Consider the following 20,279-nt stretch of genomic DNA (forward strand, 5'->3'; position numbering starts at 1 on the left):
TAAGAAGTAATTTCCTTACCCTGTAATCTGTCCCAGAGTCGCTGTGTCTGAGTAGCCACATAAAGTGCTGAGCGCATGGTCAGAGCAATCTGAGCCAAATATATATATATACGTGACATATATATACACACATACGTACAATACAATCAAACAACAGCATAGAATCTAGTTTGTGATGCCTGGTGGTATAATGACGCGCGGTATAATGACGGGCGGTATAATGACGCGCGGTATAATGACGCGCGGTATAATGACGCGCGGTATAATGACGGGCGGTATAATGACGCGCGGTATAATGACGGGCGGTATAATGACGCGCGGTACACGGTATAATAACGTGTGGTATAATGACGCGCGGTATAATGACGCGCGGTATAATGACGGGCGGTATAATGACGCGCGGTATAATGACGGGCGGTATAATGACGGGCGGTATAATGACGGGCGGTATAATGACGCGCGGTATAATGACGGGCGGTATAATGACGCGCGGTACACGGTATAATAACGTGTGGTATAATGACGCGCGGTATAATGACGCGCGGTATAATGACGGGCGGTATAATGACGCGCGGTATAATGACGGGCGGTATAATGACGGGCGGTATAATGACGGGCGGTATAATGACGGGCGGTATAATGACGCGCGGTACGCGGTATAATAACGTGTGGTATAATGACGCGCGGTATAATGACGCGCGGTATAATGACGCGCGGTATAATGACGCGCGGTATAATGACGGGCGGTATAATGACGCGCGGTATAATGACGGGCGGTATAATGACGCGCGGTATAATGACGGGCGGTATAATGACGGGCGGTATAATGACGGGCGGTATAATGACGCGCGGTATAATGACGCGCGGTATAATGACGCGCGGTACACGGTATAATAACGTGTGGTATAATGACGCGCGGTATAATGACGGGCGGTATAATGACGGGCGGTATAATGACGGGCGGTATAATGACGCGCGGTATAATGACGGGCGGTATAATGACGCGCGGTACACGGTATAATAACGTGTGGTATAATGACGCGCGGTATAATGACGGGCGGTATAATGACGGGCGGTATAATGACGCGCGGTATAATGACGCGCGGTATAATGACGCGCGGTACACGGTATAATAACGTGTGGTATAATGACGCGCGGTATAATGACGGGCGGTATAATGACGGGCGGTATAATGACGCGCGGTATAATGACGGGCGGTATAATGACGGGCGGTATAATGACGGGCGGTATAATGACGCGCGGTATAATGACGGGCGGTATAATGACGCGCGGTATAATGACGCGCGGTATAATGACGGGCGGTATAATGACGCGCGGTACACGGTATAATAACGTGTGGTATAATGACGCGCGGTATAATGACGGGCGGTATAATGACGCGCGGTATAATGACGCGCGGTATAATGACGGGCGGTACGCGGTATAATAACGTGTGGTATAATGACGCGCGGTATAATGACGCGCGGTATAATGACGCGCGGTATAATGACGCGCGGTATAATGACGCGCGGTATAATGACGGGCGGTATAATGACGCGCGGTATAATGACGGGCGGTATAATGACGCGCGGTATAATGACGGGCGGTATAATGACGGGCGGTATAATGACGGGCGGTATAATGACGCGCGGTACGCGGTATAATAACGTGTGGTATAATGACGCGCGGTATAATGACGCGCGGTATAATGACGCGCGGTATAATGACGGGCGGTATAATGACGCGCGGTATAATGACGCGCGGTATAATGACGCGCGGTATAATGACGGGCGGTATAATGACGCGCGGTATAATGACGGGCGGTATAATGACGGGCGGTATAATGACGGGCGGTATAATGACGGGCGGTATAATGACGCGCGGTACGCGGTATAATAACGTGTGGTATAATGACGCGCGGTATAATGACGCGCGGTATAATGACACGCGGTATAATGACGCGCGGTATAATGACGCGCGGTATAATGATGTGTGGTACGTGGTATAATGATGCGCGGTATAATGACGCGCGGTACGCGGTATAATGACGCGCGGTATGACGGGCGGTATAATGACGGCGGTATAATGACGTGTGGTATAATGACGCGCGGTATAATGACGCGCGGTACGCGGTATAATGACGCGCGGTATGACGGGCGGTATAATGACGGCGGTATAATGACGTGTGGTATAATGACGCACGGTACGCGGTATAATGACGCGCGGTATAATGACGCACGGTACGCGGTATAATGACAGGCGGTATAATGACGTGTGGTATAATGACGCGCGGTATAATGACGCACGGTACGCGGTATAATGACGCGCGGTATAATGACGTGTGGTATAATGACGCGCGGTACGCGGTATAATGACGCGCGGTATAATGACGGCGGAATAATGACAGGCGGTATAATGACGGGCGGTATAATGACGCGCGGTATAATGACGCGCGGTATAATGACGCGCGGTATAATGACGGGCGGTATAATGACGCGCGGTACGCGGTATAATAACGTGTGGTATAATGACGCGCGGTATAATGACGCGCGGTATAATGACGCGCGGTATAATGACGGGCGGTATAATGACGCGCGGTATAATGACGCGCGGTATAATGACGCGCGGTACGCGGTATAATAACGTGTGGTATAATGACGGGCGGTATAATGACGCGCGGTACGCGGTATAATAACGTGTGGTATAATGACGCGCGGTATAATGACGCGCGGTATAATGACACGCGGTATAATGACGCGCGGTATAATGACGCGCGGTATAATGATGTGTGGTACGTGGTATAATGATGCGCGGTATAATGACGTGTGGTATAATGACGCGCGGTATAATGACGCGCGGTACGCGGTATAATGACGCGCGGTATGACGGGCGGTATAATGACGGCGGTATAATGACGTGTGGTATAATGACGCACGGTACGCGGTATAATGATGTGTGGTACGCGGTATAATGACGCGCGGTATAATGACGCACGGTACGCGGTATAATGACAGGCGGTATAATGACGTGTGGTATAATGACGCACGGTACGCGGTATAATGACGCGCGGTATAATGACGTGTGGTATAATGACGCGCGGTACGCGGTATAATGACGCGCGGTATAATGACGCGCGGTACGCGGTATAATGACGCGCGGTATAATGACGGCGGAATAATGACGCGCGGTATAATGACGTGTGGTATAATGACGCGCGGTATAATGACGCGCGGTACGCGGTATAATGACGCGCGGTATAATGACGTGTGGTATAAGACGCTGGCACTATGGTTTGAATGGGTTTGCCCACTTTAAAGACTAGCGTCTTCAATACCAGCGCACATACTCTTTTTTCCTGGCAGACTTCCTCTTCTCCTCGTTGATCTCATGGCTCGCGTCTCGCAGCTTCACCTCGGGGTCGGTCAGGATGGCCGGCACAATGTCCAGCTCCAGGTCCTTATTGTCCTGCAAATAGAAGCAGATACCGATGCCTGGGTGGGTGCAGAGAACTGCCTCCCAGTGGAGGAGGCTGGGGCAAAAGCAGTACCGGCATGGGGCAAGCATGGGGGGGGGGGGGGGGGTCAATGGTAAGGAAAGGGAGTCAGCCCTCAGATTATACCCCATGTGTTAGATGTATACATATAATAGGAAGACTTGGTGAGCCGTCTCTTCCTTCCTGAAACCCCACCCTGCCCCTCTGCAGAACAGATCTCCCTTCCGTTTAGTTTCTCCCGACCTGCTCCCAGATACCTGCCCTCCCACCCCCATCTAGGGTCGCCACATGTAATAATACGGGACGCCAAAATCTAGTATGAAAGTGCGACGTTGTAGGAGCGAGGAACGATCTGCAAACGCTCCGAGCTTTGTGTGGTCTCCCGCCTGGCCGCGGTTTTTATGATCTCTGCGCTTGGCGGGATGGGGAAGGACAAGCACTGAGTAACACCTGTAGGGGTGGGTGTCATTATGAGATGACCAGGCAGTGTCCTAACTTTATTATTGTAATAATTCAGTAAGGCGACAGCTATGGGAAAAGGGAACGGTTACACTCGGGGAGAAATAATCACTAACGGGTTTATGGCTCATTTCAGTACAGGGATTTTATGTTCAGGCATTTCACATCAAGGCATAAAATATGCGTCCCGACAGACCCTTCCTGGACAAATCAATGAAAGAAGAGACAATCCTTTATATACGGGATGTCTAGCAACCCTACCCAACCCCCCAAAAAATCTCCAGGGTTAGATTACAATAAATGGGCGGGTCTGACCCCCCACAAACACTAACCAAAGAGAAGTGTATGACGAAACCCTTTCATATTCCGGAATTTAAAGTGGCAATTCCTTGGGGTACACGGCCACTTCTTTAGGGGCAAAGGAAAGAAAGGGTGTCCTGGGGTAGCAGTGATCCCAAAAAGAAACTGTCAGAAGGGCGTATCCCTTTGCAAAGATGGCTGCTGAGAGCATACTGACTGCGAGCCAATCAGTAGCTGTGATGTCAATGGTCACAGTTACCGACAGCAGCAAAGTCCAAGTGGCAGGGTCAGTACTTTCAATCTGTGTGTCCTGCATAGCAAGACCCCCAATATTAGATACTCTGTTTCACCCCGTCCTGTCCCGCCGGGTCTGTATAAGGCTAAGGCCCCGCTCCCTCAGTCAGCGCGCCCGCACTGCAGACAGGCGGGGCGCTGACAGACACAGACCGCGATATGCGGTCTGTAGGGAGCCGGAGAGGGAGGGAGGGGGGCGGGAGTGGGAGGGAGGGGGGCGGGAGTGAGAGGGAGGGGGAGGGAGGGGGGCGGGAGTGGGGCGGGCTCTGATCGTGGTGCCATCCACCCCCCACACACATACATATACACACACATACACACACACACACACACACACATACACACACACACATACACACTCACACACTTTAATAACACGCAGCTCCTTCCCTGCTCCCCGCCCAAGGCGCCTCCCACCTAGCTCCGTCCCTCCCCTCCTCCCCATTGGCTGACTCGCGTACCACGTGACGCGTCAACGCCGAAATTCACAAGATTCTTGCAGCATCGGCCGGCTGACGCGTCACAGTACGTAGTCAGCCCTGTCGGAAGGAGGCAGCGGGGGCAGGGACCACTCGGGCAAGGGTCTGGTGGTTTGCGGCCGCGCGCCCCGCCGGCCGCAGCGGGTTCGCAGCCTAACTGCACGAGTGTGAGGAAGCGCGGCTTGTTACAATCACCAAACGGTGCGTCCCGGGACACAAAGTAGCACTAATGACTTTTTTTGAGGGCCTCACTATGTCTCCAATGTATTGCTGTCCCAGTGAGCCCCAGTACCTCGGGGCTGACCCCCAGGGCTCTCTGTAGTGACCCCTGGTATTTGCCCATCCGCAGGGAGAAGTCCCGGTAATATTTGTTCACAGTAGTGACCCATTTCTTGAGTTCCGTGGCGTGCACGTGGCCCTTCTCCACGAAGCTGTCGGCCAGCTGGATGAGAAGCTTCACTTTCTCCTTGGTTTGCTGCAGAGACACAGACTCGTTAGTGCGGGGAGGGGCCTGTTTGGGTGAGATATTAGGGGCACGGAGATTGCACCCCCTCATTAGATTATATACTGATATATTTATATACGTCACACTCTGCATTTCCATCTCTCTCAGTCCGCGCTGTGATGCATCAATACTTCTTTGGTGCAAATACAGAGCAATTCAGGAGCAAAAATAAAGACATCAGATATACCAAGAATAAAGCGAATTAAATCTGATACATTGACCCCAAAGCTGGAAGCCCCAAATACAGCTAACAGGTCAAAATATAGAGTTAAGTTATGGTGGGTAAAAAAAGTGACAAAAACCCTCCACAGTAAAGCATATAGCAAATGGAAATATTACTGTGTGCTCATCCACATGTCTTAGACAGGTCTGCAACCCCGCCTTTCACCATTATCACCCAGCACACAGTGCTTCCGCAGCAGAAAGGGATTCTGGGAAATTACATGCAAATGAGCACACAGTGCCATCTTTTGCTTCAAAACCTGTTATACGGTTTTGAAACAAAAGGTGGCACTGTGTGCTCATTTGCTGGTCATTTCCCAGAGTCCCTTGCTGCAGTCGAAGCACTGTGTGCTGGGTGATAATGGTGAAAGGCGGGGTTGCAGACCTGTCTAAGACATGTGGATGAGCACACAGTAATATTTCCATTTGCTATATATATGTTATTGTATAATATATGATCCGTATTGGCATAAGAACCTTTATAAATCGGTGTTATTACTTTAAACTTCTACAAATGATTATTTTTTTTTTTTTTTAATAAACCCTAAAGAGATCAGGAAACATTACACGGGGGGGGGGGGGGGGAATATTTGCTACATATTGCTGTGATGTGTCATGCTGTGATACAATGTAACCAGGAACATTCTTCCTTTTTACGTTTGGTGTGCGGTAGTCATTAGGACGTTTCATACTATAATTCAGAACGTTTGTTTGTCCGGCTACACAAATCCGCACGCTTAATCCTAGCGCCAGCGAGCGTGGCACGCTATCTAAGGGTATTAAAAGGGAGAGCGCAGGTGGGGGGTGGTGTGTTTGGGGCGTAGCTTTGGGCAGAGACCGGGCACATGTTTGTGAAAACTTCGTTTTTTTTCACTCTAGCTGCTCAGGGAATTGTTCGATTAACTTTACATTTGGGATACAGGTACATATCTGGGGGAGACATAATCGGTCCACAAAGTACCGGTTCAGTACTTCCGGTTCCGGTTCTAAAGCGGTTTTCTTGATTTTAGCTAAATGCCTCACGCTTCATACTTACGTTCCACCGCGAACAGTGTGAACGAAACAAAAGCACGCGAATAAAGAGATTTTATTTAGAAATTGTAGCTTTAAGTGTAGTGTTTCTGCGGTTTTCTTGCCATTCTCAATTATATTCTTGACTTGATGAGATAGCGTTAGGGTCAGTTTGTTTTTATTTTAATAGTATAGTTTTTAGATTGGCGAGATGCTTAGCATGTTTCAGCTAAACCTTTGGGCCTTATTCTGTGAAATGCGAATAGCGCCATTTCAGTGCGACTGCACGGAAAGCCCAACTGACTGCTGACAGATCGGCACTATTGGCACTGTACAGAATAAGGGTCTTTGTGTGCGTTCCTCTTAATTACAATATGGCTTTTTTATAAACCTGCGGAATTCACTAGAACACGGAAATGTAAAATATAGCAATGGCGGGCATTTCATTTCCGGTCGTAATCATTTTTATAGAAGATTTAACCTGTTTTATAGAAGGCAGCAATCGGATCATATAAATACCGGCACCTCCGGGTAACATAGTACTCGTGTGTGTGCTTTTCTTGGATAGTACTGTGTATAGTGTATGAATGCACTAACACAGGAGCAGGCAACTCCAGTCCTCAAGGGCCTCCAACAGGTCAGGTTTTCAAGATATCCCTGCTTCAGCATAGGTGGCTCAATTAGTGACTGAGTCACTGACTGCGCCAGCTGTGCTGAAGCAGGGATATCCTGACCACATGACCCGTTGGAGGCCCTTGAGGGCTGACGTTGGCCGCCCGCGCACAGTATCTCTCTGCATTAGATGTCCTTCTCGCCCCGTACCTTAGCGGGTATTCGGAACTCCCCGTATTCCCGGAGCAGCTCCTGCGTCTCCTCTGCGCAGTCCCCGGGGGCGGTGCGGGAGCAGAGGAAGTGCTCGCCCGCTTCTTGGATCCAGTCTAACGCCTGCGTCCCAAACACAGGAAAACAAGGGGGGATAGGTTAGAGCAGGGGGGGCTCAACTCCAGTCCCCAAGCCCCCCCCAAAAGGACAGGTGTTTAGGAAATCCTAGCGTCAGCACAGGTGGCTCAATCAGTCCATGCTTCAGCGCCGCTGGCTCAATCAGTGGCTGTGATTGAGCCACCTGTGCTGATGCAGGGGGACTGATTAAGCCACCTGTGCTGAAGCTGGCATATCCTGAAAACTTGACCTGTTGGGGGGGGGGGGCGCGAGGACTGGAGCTCAGCCCCCCCCTGGGTTAGGGAACTGGATACCGTCCCTGGGTATATGAGTGTTTGCCATGAATATTGGAGATATATTATCACAGTGAGATGCCCCCCAGCCCGGCGCTCCTGGCAGGGCAGTGTATTCAGCCCGGTGCTCCTGGCAGGGCAGTGTATTCAGCCCGGCGCTCCTGGCAGAGCAGTGTATTCAGCCCGGCGCTCCTGGCAGGGAAGTCTTTTCAGCCCGGCGCTCCTGGCACGGCAGTGTATTCAGCCCGGCGCTCCTGGCAGGGCAGTGTATTCGGACTGGCGCTCCTGGCAGGGCAGTGTATTCAGCCCGGCGCTCCTGGCACGGCAGTGTATTCAGCCCGGCGCTCCTGGCAGGGCAGTGTATTCAGCCTGGCGCTCCTGGCAGAGCAGTGTATTCAGCCCGGCGCTCCTGGCAGGGCAGTGTATTCGGACCGGCGCTCCTGGCACGGCAGTGTATTCAGCCCGGCGCTCATGGCAGGGCAGTGTATTCAGCCCGGTGCTCCTGGCAGGGCAGTGTATTCAGCCCGGCGCTCCTGGCAGAGCAGTGTATTCAGCCCGGCGCTCCTGGCAGGGAAGTCTTTTCAGCCCGGCGCTCCTGGCACGGCAGTGTATTCAGCCCGGCGCTCCTGGCAGGGCAGTGTATTCGGACTGGCGCTCCTGGCAGGGCAGTGTATTCAGCCCGGCGCTCCTGGCACGGCAGTGTATTCAGCCCGGCGCTCCTGGCAGGGCAGTGTATTCAGCCCGGCGCTCCTGGCACAGCAGTGTATTCAGCCTGGCGCTCCTGGCAGAGCAGTGTATTCAGCCCGGCGCTCCTGGCAGGGCAGTGTATTCGGACCGGCGCTCCTGGCAGGGCAGTGTATTCAGCCCGGCGCTCCTGGCAGGGCAGTGTATTCGGACCGGCGCTCCTGGCAGGGCAGTGTATTCGGACTGGCGCTCCTGGCAGGGCAGTGTATTCGGACCGGCGCTCCTGGCAGGGCAGTGTATTCAGCCCGGCGCTCCTGGCAGGGCAGTGTATTCAGCCCGGCGCTCCTGGCAGGGCAGTGTATTCAGCCCGGCGCTCCTGGCAGGGCAGTGTATTCAGCCCGGCGCTCCTGGCAGGGCAGTGTATTCAGCCCGGCGCTCCTGGCAGGGCAGTGTATTCAGCCCGGCGCTCCTGGCACAGCAGTGTATTCGGACTGGCGCTCCTGGCAGGGCAGTGTATTCAGCCCGGCGCTCCTGGCAGGGCAGTGTATTCAGCCCGGCGCTCCTGGCAGGGCAGTGTATTCAGCCCGGCGCTCCTGGCAGGGCAGTGTATTCGGACTGGCGCTCCTGGCAGGGCAGTGTATTCAGCCCGGCGCTCCTGGCAGGGCAGTGTATTCGGACTGGCGCTCCTGGCAGGGCAGTGTATTCGGACCGGCACTCCTGGCAGGGCAGTGTATGCGGACTGGCTCTCCTGGCAGGGCAGTGTATTCGGACCGACGCTCCTGGCAGGGCAGTGTATTCAGCCCGGCACTCCTGGCAGGGCAGTGTATTCGGACCGGCGCTCCTGGCAGGGCAGTGTATTCAGCCCGGCGCTCCTGGCGGGGCAGGTTATCCGGCTGGCGCTCCTGGCAGAGCAGTGTATTTGGCCCGGCGCTCCTGGCACGGCAGTGTATTCGGACTGGCGCTCCTGGCACGGCAGTGTATTCGGACTGGCGCTCCTGGCACGGCAGTGTATTCGGACTGGCGCTCCTGGCACGGCAGTGTATTCGGACTGGCGCTCCTGGCACGGCAGTGTATTCGGCCCCGGTGTTCCTGGCACGGCAGTGTATTCGGACTGGCGCACATTTGGAATGACGAGGTTACCAGACCAAGCTGGCGTAAGACCAGAAATATATATACAGTATATGCAGCCTACGCCTCACATACACACGTCCTATAGTTATATCCCTGTATATGGGGCGGTGACGCATTCAGAGCCGCGTCTGTATGAATGTGCAGCGCAAGCTTATGAAAAAGTCCAATTAAAAGGGAATTCATATTTCCCTTTTTATTACAGGTCCTGTGACAATAACGGCCCCAATTGTTTCTATCCCTGGGAGGGAGTTTCTCGGTAACAGAGGTATAGAATATGATACTAAAAATAGTATTTCTGGGTTCAGGAGAATGGAAGTAGGGCAGAAATTATCTTTGGCGGCCTGAGGTTTCGCGGTTTGCTGATTGTAAGATAAATAGCACAGGGCATGGAATATCTGTAACCCGCAGACAGATATACGGCAGATATATCCAGGAGGAAGGGGTACATCGTATTCCCCAAACCTTGTTTCTCAGTGAGGATGGGGGAACAATGTCCCCCCAGAGATAAATGCTGCTTGAATTCCACATGGTAACGTATTACAGCAGGGGTTCCCAACTTCAGTCCTCAAGACCCCCCAACAGGTCAGGTTTTAAGGATACCCCTGCTTCAGCACAGGTGGCTCAATCAGTGGCTCAGTCAAAGACACCACCTGTGCTGAAGCAGGGACATCTGAAAACCTGACCTGTTGAGGCGCCTTGAGGAGTGGCGTTGGTCGCCCCTGTATCACTGAACCTTTAGCAGTGATGTTCTGCCCGGATAAGCTGGCGCTCCGCTCACGTACCTGCTTGGCGCTTCTCTCGAACACCACGTACTGCTGGCACTGATCTAACCGCCTCTTCTTAAGGGTCCAGAAGTGCAGGACGTGGTTTTCTCTCTGCAGCAGCTCGCTCAGGATGGCTGCGCAAAAAAATTTACAACATCGTCACGTTCGGCAGTTCCCTAACTCAGAAGTAGGGGGCGGGGGCAGACATTGGGGGGCGGACGTTGGTATGAGGCCATGTTTAAAGTATACAAAGCAGTGGCCATCTTTCTCTCTCGTTGTGCCCTCTCCCTGTGTTTTGCACTAGTTCCCCGTCCTGTTCATCTCTCCCTCGCTTTACTGCACACGGTTCTCAATAAATTCCTGTCTCCGTGGCACTGGCAGGGGCATCTAGCCCGGTAACGTGGCATGCCGGACAGAACGTGGCAGACCCTGGCTTGACAAATCACAGACTAAGATGGGGTATCGTATGACAGCTGTGTGTCTATCCACGTGAGGAGCAGGTGTGTAGCAGGGGTGCATATGACAGACACAAGCCAAAACGGGCTCAGTGTAACACATGCCACACCTGAGCCCCGGTGTGAGCAGTGCATCCATGTGTGGAGTTTGCCACATAACACGCTGGATGTGTAAGTTACCGATCAGACACACACGGGTAACATGTAACTGCTGCATGATGGTTACAGAGTTACATGTCTGCTCTCCTGCCTGTCCCACATCTCACACCTTAATAGGATCCTCAGCATTTAAGCGTATGTTTGGTGACAGCATTGACATTAATCTCATCCATTCTGCATCTTAACTGCACCTAATCCAATCTAAACCCAGCTTCAGGTCTGCAGATTCAGTTATGCTGCTTTTAATCAGCACCTGACAGGAGCTTAATACCAACATATAGCAAACACCCTGATCCCCCGATGCTGAGAACAAGAGTTTGAATAATGGGCAACAGATGTACACAATGTAACGTAAGAAGAAGACCTCCTAAAGCACATACATGCAATACCAGGGCTGCAATGTGCTATCTGATGAAGGTCCAGAAGTGTCTCTGGCGTCACTTGGACCCGCAGCAAACGCATGAAGAATGTTACCGGATTTTCTTACATGTGACGCTGACCTCTTGGGCACAAAGGTTAACGGCCCCTTAGCCCTGATGGATTCAGTTGGCACAGAGAGAACGTCTGTGCCGCTTACAGAGGCAAACGTTGTTATAAGTGGTTATAACAGTGTTTTTCAACCAGGGTTCCTAGGAATCTTTGGGTTCCCCGGGCGCCCCTAAAAGGGTCCCCTGCAATCTTCTGGTCATTTGAAAATTGTATCAAATACAGAAGAATTTACAATGCATCTATCACAGACGCGCTATTAGAGAGGGTTGGGGTTCCTTACAATGCATCTATCACAGACGCGCTATTAGAGAGGGTTGGGGTTCCTTACAATGCATCTGATCTCAGACGCATTATTAGAGAGGGTTGGGGTTCCTTACAATGCATCAGATCTCAGCCGCGCTATTAGAGAGGGTTGGGGTTCCTTACAAAGCATCAGATCTCAGACGCGCTATTAGAGAGAGTTGGGGTTCCTTACAATGCATCTGATCTCAGACGCGCTATTAGAGAGGGCTGGGGTTCCTTACAATGTATCTGATCTCAGACACTATCAGAGAGGGTTGGGGTTCCTTACAATGCATCAGATCTCAGGCGCGCTATTAGAGAGGGTTGGGGTTCCTTACAATGCATCTGATCTCAGACGCGCTATTAGAGAGAGTTGGGGCTCCTTACAATGCATCTGATCTCAGACACGCTATTAGAGAGGGTTGGGGTTCCTTACAATGCATCTGATCTCAGACGCGCTATTATAGAGAGTTGGGGCTCCTTACAATGCATCTGATCTCAGACGCGCTATTAGAGAGGGTTGGGGTTCCTTACAATGTATCTGATCTCAGACACTATCAGAGAGGGTTGGGGTTCCTTACAATGCATCTAATCTCAGACACGCTATTAGAGAGGGTTGGGGTTCCTTACAGTGCATCTGATCTCAGACACTATGAGAGAGGGTTGGGGTTCCTTACAATGCATCTGATCTCAGAGTTGCTATTAGAGAGGGTTGGGGTTCCTTACAATGCATCTGATCTCAGAGTTGCTATTAGAGAGGGTTGGGGTTCCTTACAATGCATCTGATCTCAGAGTTGCTATTAGAGAGGGTTGGGGTTCCTTACAATGCATCTGATCTCAGACACTATTAGAGAGGGTTGGGGTTCCTTACAATGCATCTGATCTCAGACGCGCTATTAGAGAGGGTTGGGGTTCCTTACAATGCATCTGGTCTCAGAGTTGCTATTAGAGAGGGTTGGGGTGCCTTACAATGCATCTGATCTCAGACGCGCTATTAGAGGGGGTTGGGGTTCCTTACAATGCATCTGATCTCAGACGCGCTATTAGAGAGGGTTGGGGTTCCTTACAGTGCATCTGATCTCAGACACTATTAGAGAGGGTTGGGGTTCCTTACAATGCATCTGATCTCAGACGCGCTATTAGAGAGGGTTGGGGTTCCTTACAATGCATCTGATCTCAGACGCGCTATTAGAGAGGGTTGGGGTTCCTTACAATGCATCTGATCTCAGACGCGCTATTATAGAGAGTTGGGGCTCCTTACAATGCATCTGATCTCACACGCGCTATTAGAGAGGGTTGGGGTTCCTTACAATGTATCTGATCTCAGACACTATCAGAGAGGGTTGGGGTTCCTTACAATGCATCTAATCTCAGACACTATAAGAGAGGGTTGGGGTTCCTTACAATGCTTCTGATCTCAGACGCGCTATTAGAGAGGGTTGGGGTTCCTTACAATGTATCTGATCTCAGACACTATGAGAGAGGGTTGGGGTTCCTTACAATGCATCTGATCTCAGATTTGCTATTAGAGAGGGTTGGGGTTCCTTACAATGTATCTGATCTCAGACGCATTCTTAGAGAGGGTTGGGGTTCCTTACAGTGCATCTGATCTCAGACACTATGAGAGAGGGTTGGGGTTCCTTACAATGCATCTGATCTCAGATTTGCTATTAGAGAGGGTTGGGGTTCCTTACAATGCATCTGATCCCAGACGCGCTATTAGAGAGGGTTAGGGTTCCTTACAATGCATCTGGTCTCAGAGTTGCTATTAGAGAGGGTTGGGGTGCCTTACAATGCATCTGATCTCAGACGCGCTATTAGAGGGGGTTGGGGTTCCTTACAATGCATCTGATCTCAGACGCGCTATTAGAGAGGGTTGGGGTTCCTTACAGTGCATCTGATCTCAGACACTATTAGAGAGGGTTGGGGTTCCTTACAATGCATCTGATCTCAGACGCGCTATTAGAGAGGGTTGGGGTTCCTTACAATGCATCTGATCTCAGGCGCGCTATTAGAGAGGGTTGGGGTTCCTTACAATGCATCTGATCTCAGACGTGCTATTATAGAGAGTTGGGGCTCCTTACAATGCTTCTGATCTCACACGCGCTATTAGAGAGGGTTGGGGTTCCTTACAATGTATCTGATCTCAGACACTATCAGAGAGGGTTGGGGTTCCTTACAATGCATCTAATCTTAGACACGCTATTAGAGAGGGTTGGGGATCCTTACAATGTATCTGATCTCAGACGCATTCTTAGAGAGGGTTGGGGTTCCTTACAGTGCATCTGATCTCAGACACTATGAGAGAGGGTTGGGGTTCCTTACAATGCATCTGATCTCAGAGTTGCTATTAGAGAGGGTTGGGGTTCCTTACAATGCATCTGATCTCAGAGTTGCTATTAGAGAGGGTTGGGGTTCCTTACAATGCATCTGATCTCAGACACTATTAGAGAGGGTTGGGGTTCCTTACAATGCATCTGATCCCAGACGCGCTATTAGAGAGGGTTGGGGTTCCTTACAATGCATCTGGTCTCAGAGTTGCTATTAGAGAGGGTTGGGGTGCCTTACAATGCATCTGATCTCAGACGCGCTATTAGAGGGGGTTGGAGTTCCTTACAATGCATCTGATCTCAGACGCGCTATTAGAGAGGGTTGGGGTTCCTTACAGTACATCTGATCTCAGACACTATTAGAGAGGGTTGGGGTTCCTTACAATGCATCTGATCTCAGACGCGCTATTAGAGAGGGTTGGGGTTCCTTACAATGCATCTGATCTCAGACGCGCTATTAGAGAGGGTTGGGGCTCCTTACAATGCATCTGATCTCAGAGTTGCTATTAGAGAGGGTTGGGGTTCCTTACAATGCATCTGATCTCAGACGCGCTATTAGAGAGGGTTGGGGTTCCTTACAATGCATCTGATCTCAGAGTTGCTATTAGAGAGGGTTGGGGTTCCTTACAATGCATCTGATCTCAGAGTTGCTATTAGAGAGGGTTTGGGGTTCCTCAGAATTTCACTCAGGGCTCCTTAACCAAAAATAGGTGTGAACCCGCTGGGTTATAATATCGCTCAGCGCCGCGCTGATGCAGAGGATCAGAACCGAAAGATAACACTCTTAGCATCAACGTAATTGTCAATTTGAGATACTTGGTACATATCCCTCTAAGACCGCGCATATAGTGCCGGTAACGACCAGGCTCCTGATTGGTTCAGGGGCTGTCACATGAGGCGCCAGCCCCTGAAAAATCAAATAATTACGGCTACCAAAAATCACGTCGCTTTGTCGCTCTTACTATAAGCGCACGCGGCGGCGACAATGTATTTGTGTTCAGGCGCTGTCGCGTCGCCGTCGCTGGCACTATAAGCACGGCCTAAGGCATGGTGGGAAACTCCAGTCCTCAGGGGCCACCAACAGGTCAGGTTTAAAGGATATCAGTGCTGCAGCACACGTGGCTCAATCAGTGGCTCAATTGAAGACTGCACCACCGGTCGTGCCCTTAAAACCGGACCTGTTGGCGGTCCTTGAGGACTGGTGTAGCCCCCTCCCTGTATTAATGTAAGTGGACATGACGCAGTGTTAGTATTCTGCAGCTCACCCTTGACTTGCTGTTCGGGTCCCCGCGTGTGAGAGGCCGCGCCGGGTATGCCGACGTTGTTACGGTGAATGTACTTCAGAAAGACCTCCGCGTTCCTCCGCGCTAACGTGCAGGCCTGCGGGAGACAGGAGCGCACACAGCGTGTACACAGGGAAAGGGTCACATGTAACAGTGCGCACAGGGGGCACAGTATGACTAGAACGGGCAGTATACAGGGGGCAGTATACAGGGGGCAGTATACAGGCCTGCGGGAGACAGGAGCGCACACAGCGTGTACAAAGGGAAAGGGTCACATGTAACAGTGCGCACAGGGGGCACAGTATGAATAGAACGGGCAGTATACAGGGGGCAGTATACAGGGGGCAGTATACAGGCCTGCGGGAGACAGGAGCGCACACAGCGTGTACACAGGGAAAGGGTCACATGTAACAGTGCGCACAGGGGGCACAGTATGAATAGAACGGGCAGTATACAGGGGGCAGTATACAGGGGGCAGTATACAGGGGGCAGTATACAGGCCTGCGGGAGACAGGAGCGCACACAGCGTGTACATAGGGAAAGGGTCACATGTAACAGTGCGCACAGGGGGCACAGTATGAATAGAACGGGCAGTATACAGGGGGCAGTATACAGGGGGCAGTATACAGGCCTGCGGGAGACAGGAGCGCACACAGCGTGTACACAGGGAAAGGCTCACATGTAACAGTGCGCACAGGGGGCACAGTATGACTAGAACGGGCAGTATACAGGGGGCAGTATACAGGGGGCAGTATACAGGGGGCAGTATACAGGCCTGCGGGAGACAGGAGCGCACACAGCGTGTACACAGGGAAAGGGTCACATGTAACAGTGAGCACAGGGGGCACAGTATTAATAGAACGGGCAGTATACAGGGGGCAGTATACAGGGGGCAGTATACAGGCCTGCGGGAGACAGGAGCGCACACAGCGTGTACACAGGGAAAGGCTCACATGTAACAGTGCGCACAGGGGGCACAGTATGACTAGAACGGGCAGTATACAGGGGGCAGTATACAGGGGGCAGTATACAGGCCTGCGGGAGACAGGAGCGCACACAGCGTGTACACAGGGAAAGGGTCACATGTAACAGTGCGCACAGGGGGCACAGTATGAATAGAACGGGCAGTATACAGGGGGCAGTATTCAGGGGGCAGTATACATGGGGCAGTATACAGGCCTGCGGGAGACAGGAGCGCACACAGCGTGTACACAGGGAAAGGGTCACATGTAACAGTGCGCACAGGGAGCACAGTATGAATAGAACGGGCAGTATACAGGGTTCAGTATACAGGGGGCAGTATACAGGGGGCAGTATACAGGCCATTGCTGACCCGGGTTGGAAATCTTTAAGTAAACTTACAGCGACCGCGTAATAATCTGGGAACTTTGTAGCAGCAATAAATAGTTTAACCACATGAGCCGGGGGGGGGGGGGAGTTCTGCGCTACTTCCCAATTCTTTATTTGTTTTAGACCCCAGGTAACGTGGGACGGTGACACCGTGCTGACCTTTAGGAATGCCTCTTTCTGCTCCAGGTGTTTGCTGATCAGTGGGACCACGTGGTCCATGTCAGTGGCTGGTCCCAGTTTATCGTGGCCTCTGCACCAGTCTTCGTCTCTGCGATATTCCTGCTCCAGACTCTCCAGAACGCTGCACACCTGCGCATGCCACGGGCGGTAATGTGACACGGGGCGGTAATGTGACACGGGACGGTATTGTGACACGGAGCCCACAACATAATACCTCACTGTCCTATACAGTACACCCCGGCCTGGTTATATTCGGCCTGTAGCTGGTATATCAGAGTATGTTGTTATTTCAGATCACTACATATATGGCGACCCGTGCCAAGCGTGTTATATCCGGTTACACGCGGACGCTGGGCACTTATACAACAAATAGTGATACTGCGCTTTACGGGAGAAGATCCAGCTGGCAAAGCGCGTTACATGCCCGCCTCCAAATATATCCGCTATATTTATATTATAAGAACAATAGGGGCAGTTCATGCAATGATATATCTACAACAACAAGCTGAACGCCTAAGATTGTTATATCAGGATACGTCCTGCGGTTGTTATATCAGGATATGTCCTGTGGTTTATAAAATATTTTACCAGGAATAAAACCCTCTGAGAGTTGCTTCTCGTTTCCAGGCCTGTCCTCAGCGCAGAGTAAAGGCGACATTACAAGTTTCAAACAGGTTTAAAGTAGGAAACAGACAAAGTCTCCCAGGAACCTAGACAGGAAGCGGATTTCAGAGACTCGGGTAAATTGTCCCAGTAACGGGGAAATCTGTATGAGAAGGACGAGTGACCGGATCCTTTACTGAGCCATGGGACTATAAGCAGGTTTCTGGGGGCGGGTGTGAGGAGATGAGTGCTGTGTACATTAGGGGTGAGAAGCTTGCTCAGATAATTGGGTAACTTGCTCAGAAAGTGTGTGAAGGTGAGACAGGAAAGGTGCGCGTTGCGTCCGCACTCGAGGGACAGCCAACCTAGTCCAACGTAAATATCCCAAAGGTGGGTGTTGAAGTTACATAGTAAGACAAAACGGCATATTGAGTTTGGGGTGCTGTACCTTACACTACATCCCACAGTCAGTAATGGGCATTATAATCGGCGGTGCGATGCGCGTTCTCACCGAGAGGCGTAGGCAGGATTTCTTTCTAGAACGGGCACCCAGCTTGGGATAGATTTGGGGTGTCAGTTTGTCAATATGAAAACTAAACGTGAGGTGGGAGACTAGCCCCATTCCCAAACATTTAAAGCTAGTACCCGAGGCGAGGTTAGTCTCGGAGCTGGTTCTAATCGGCAGCTCGGACATGGGACGCGCCTTACGCACGGAACCTTGTTCCCTAGAACCATCGGTGCGGTTCTGGTCAGTGCATAAAAACGGTTTGTTCTCAGTCATCTAGTTTTCAACTGTTTTGAAAAATCAGATTGCGGCTAATTTCAGGGTACGTCCTGTGGTTGTTATATCAGGGTATGTCCTGCGGTTGTTATATCAGGGTGCTTCCTGCGGTTGTTATATCAGGGTACGTCCTATGGTTGTTATATCAGGGTATGTCCTGCGGTTGTTATATCAGGGTATGTCCTGCGGTTGTTATATCAGGGTATGTCCTGCGGTTATTATATCAGGGTATGTCCTGCGGTTGTTATATCAGGGTATGTCCTGCGGTTGTTATATCAGGGTATGTCCTGCGGTTATTATATCAGGGTGCTTCCTGCAGTTGTTATATCAGGGTATGTCCTGCGGTTATTATATCAGGGTATGTCCTGCGGTTGTTATATCAGGGTGCATCCTGCGGTTGTTATATCAGCGTGTCCTACTGTTGTTAAATAAGGTTTATGTTCTGCAGTTGTTATATCAGGGTATGTCCTGCGGTTGTTATATCAGGGTGCTTCCTGCAGTTGTTATATCAGCGTGTCCTACTGTTGTTAAATAAGGTTTATGTTCTGCAGTTGTTATATCAGGGTATGTCCTGTGGTAATTATATTAAGGTACGCCCTGCAGTTATTATATTAAGGTATTTCCTGCGGATGTTATATCAGGGTACATGGCGCAGTTGATATACCAGGGTACGTCCTGCGGTTGTTATATCGGGGTACGTCCTGCGGGTGTTATATCGGGGTACGTCCTGCGGGTGTTATATCAGGGTGCTGCTGACCTGTTCTGAGGTTTTATAGAAGGCCACCGATGCATTGACCAGCTTTAGTCTGTCCTCCATCTTCAGCATCAGCTGCTGCCAGTGTAAGGCGACCTTCTCCGCACACTCCCGGATGGCGTCGGCATCGTAATGCCCGGCCTGCAGCAGCGCCTCCGCCTTCTGCTGCACCTGCAGGGCGCCCTGGTGCGTCTTCTGCAAGGAGCTGGCATGAAAGAGCGACTGCAGGGGGCAGGGGAAACAAGACATGCCAGGGAGGTGAGGAGGGAGAGGAGAGGTGAGGTGTGGTGAGGAGAGGTGGTGAGGAGTGGTGAGGAGAGATGAGGATAAGAGTGGTGAGGAGAGGAGAGATGAGGATTGGTGAGGAGAGATGAGGATTGGTGAGGAGAGGTTAGGAGGGGTGAGGAGAGGTGGTGAGGTGAGGAGAGGTGGTGAGGAGTGGTGAGTAGAGATGAGGATAAGAGTGGTGAGGAGAGGAGAGATGAGGATTGGTGAGGAGAGGTGAGGAGGCGTGAGGAGAGGTGGTGAGGTGAGGAGAGATGAGGAGTGGAGTGGTGAGGAGAGGTGGTGAGGAGAGGAGAGATGAGAGGAGTGGTGAGGAGAGGTGAGGAGAGGAGGGAGAGGAGAGGTGGTGAGGCGAGGAGAGATAAGGAGAGGAGTAGTGAGGAGTGGTGAGGAGTGGTGAGGAGAGGTGAGGTGAGGAGAAATGAGGAGAGATGAGGAGAGATGAGGAGAGGTGAGGAGTGGTGTGGTGAGGAGTGGTGAGGAGAGGTGAGGAGTGGTGGGAGAAGTACAGGGGAATAACGAGTTAACTCCAGTGCTGCCAGAGGGAGGTACCTGAAATTACTCAAAGTATTTGTAGTAATAACATTATTAACAATTATATAAGTTCCCTGCTTCAAAACTGGTACAATGATGCAAAAAACAGCACCAGATTTATTAAATAAACCCTACTCCCCCTCCCCATCCTCTCCCCTCCCCATCCTGTCCCCCCTCCCCATCCTGTCCCCCCTCTCCCTCCCCCCCCTGTCCTCTCCCT

The 20,279-nt window shown here is 51.5% G+C and overlaps 1 protein-coding gene across 1 annotated transcript in view; it reads right to left on the reverse strand.

Moving 5' to 3' along the window:
- LOC142500018 (kalirin-like) overlaps window positions 1-20,279 on the reverse strand; it is a 131,183-nt gene that overhangs the window by 54,341 nt on the left and 56,563 nt on the right. Inside the window, exons 7-13 of the mRNA XM_075610075.1 lie at window positions 19,244-19,462; window positions 17,082-17,231; window positions 15,555-15,669; window positions 10,593-10,708; window positions 7,586-7,708; window positions 5,318-5,500; window positions 3,347-3,465 (exon numbers count right to left, since the gene is read on the reverse strand). Coding sequence (XP_075466190.1) covers window positions 3,347-3,465; window positions 5,318-5,500; window positions 7,586-7,708; window positions 10,593-10,708; window positions 15,555-15,669; window positions 17,082-17,231; window positions 19,244-19,462 — 1,025 coding nt within the window. The remainder of the gene's footprint in view (window positions 1-3,346; window positions 3,466-5,317; window positions 5,501-7,585; window positions 7,709-10,592; window positions 10,709-15,554; window positions 15,670-17,081; window positions 17,232-19,243; window positions 19,463-20,279) is intronic.

The sequence above is a fragment of the Ascaphus truei genome, chromosome 7 (genome assembly GCF_040206685.1).
Source record: "Ascaphus truei isolate aAscTru1 chromosome 7, aAscTru1.hap1, whole genome shotgun sequence".
NCBI lineage: Eukaryota > Metazoa > Chordata > Amphibia > Anura > Ascaphidae > Ascaphus > Ascaphus truei.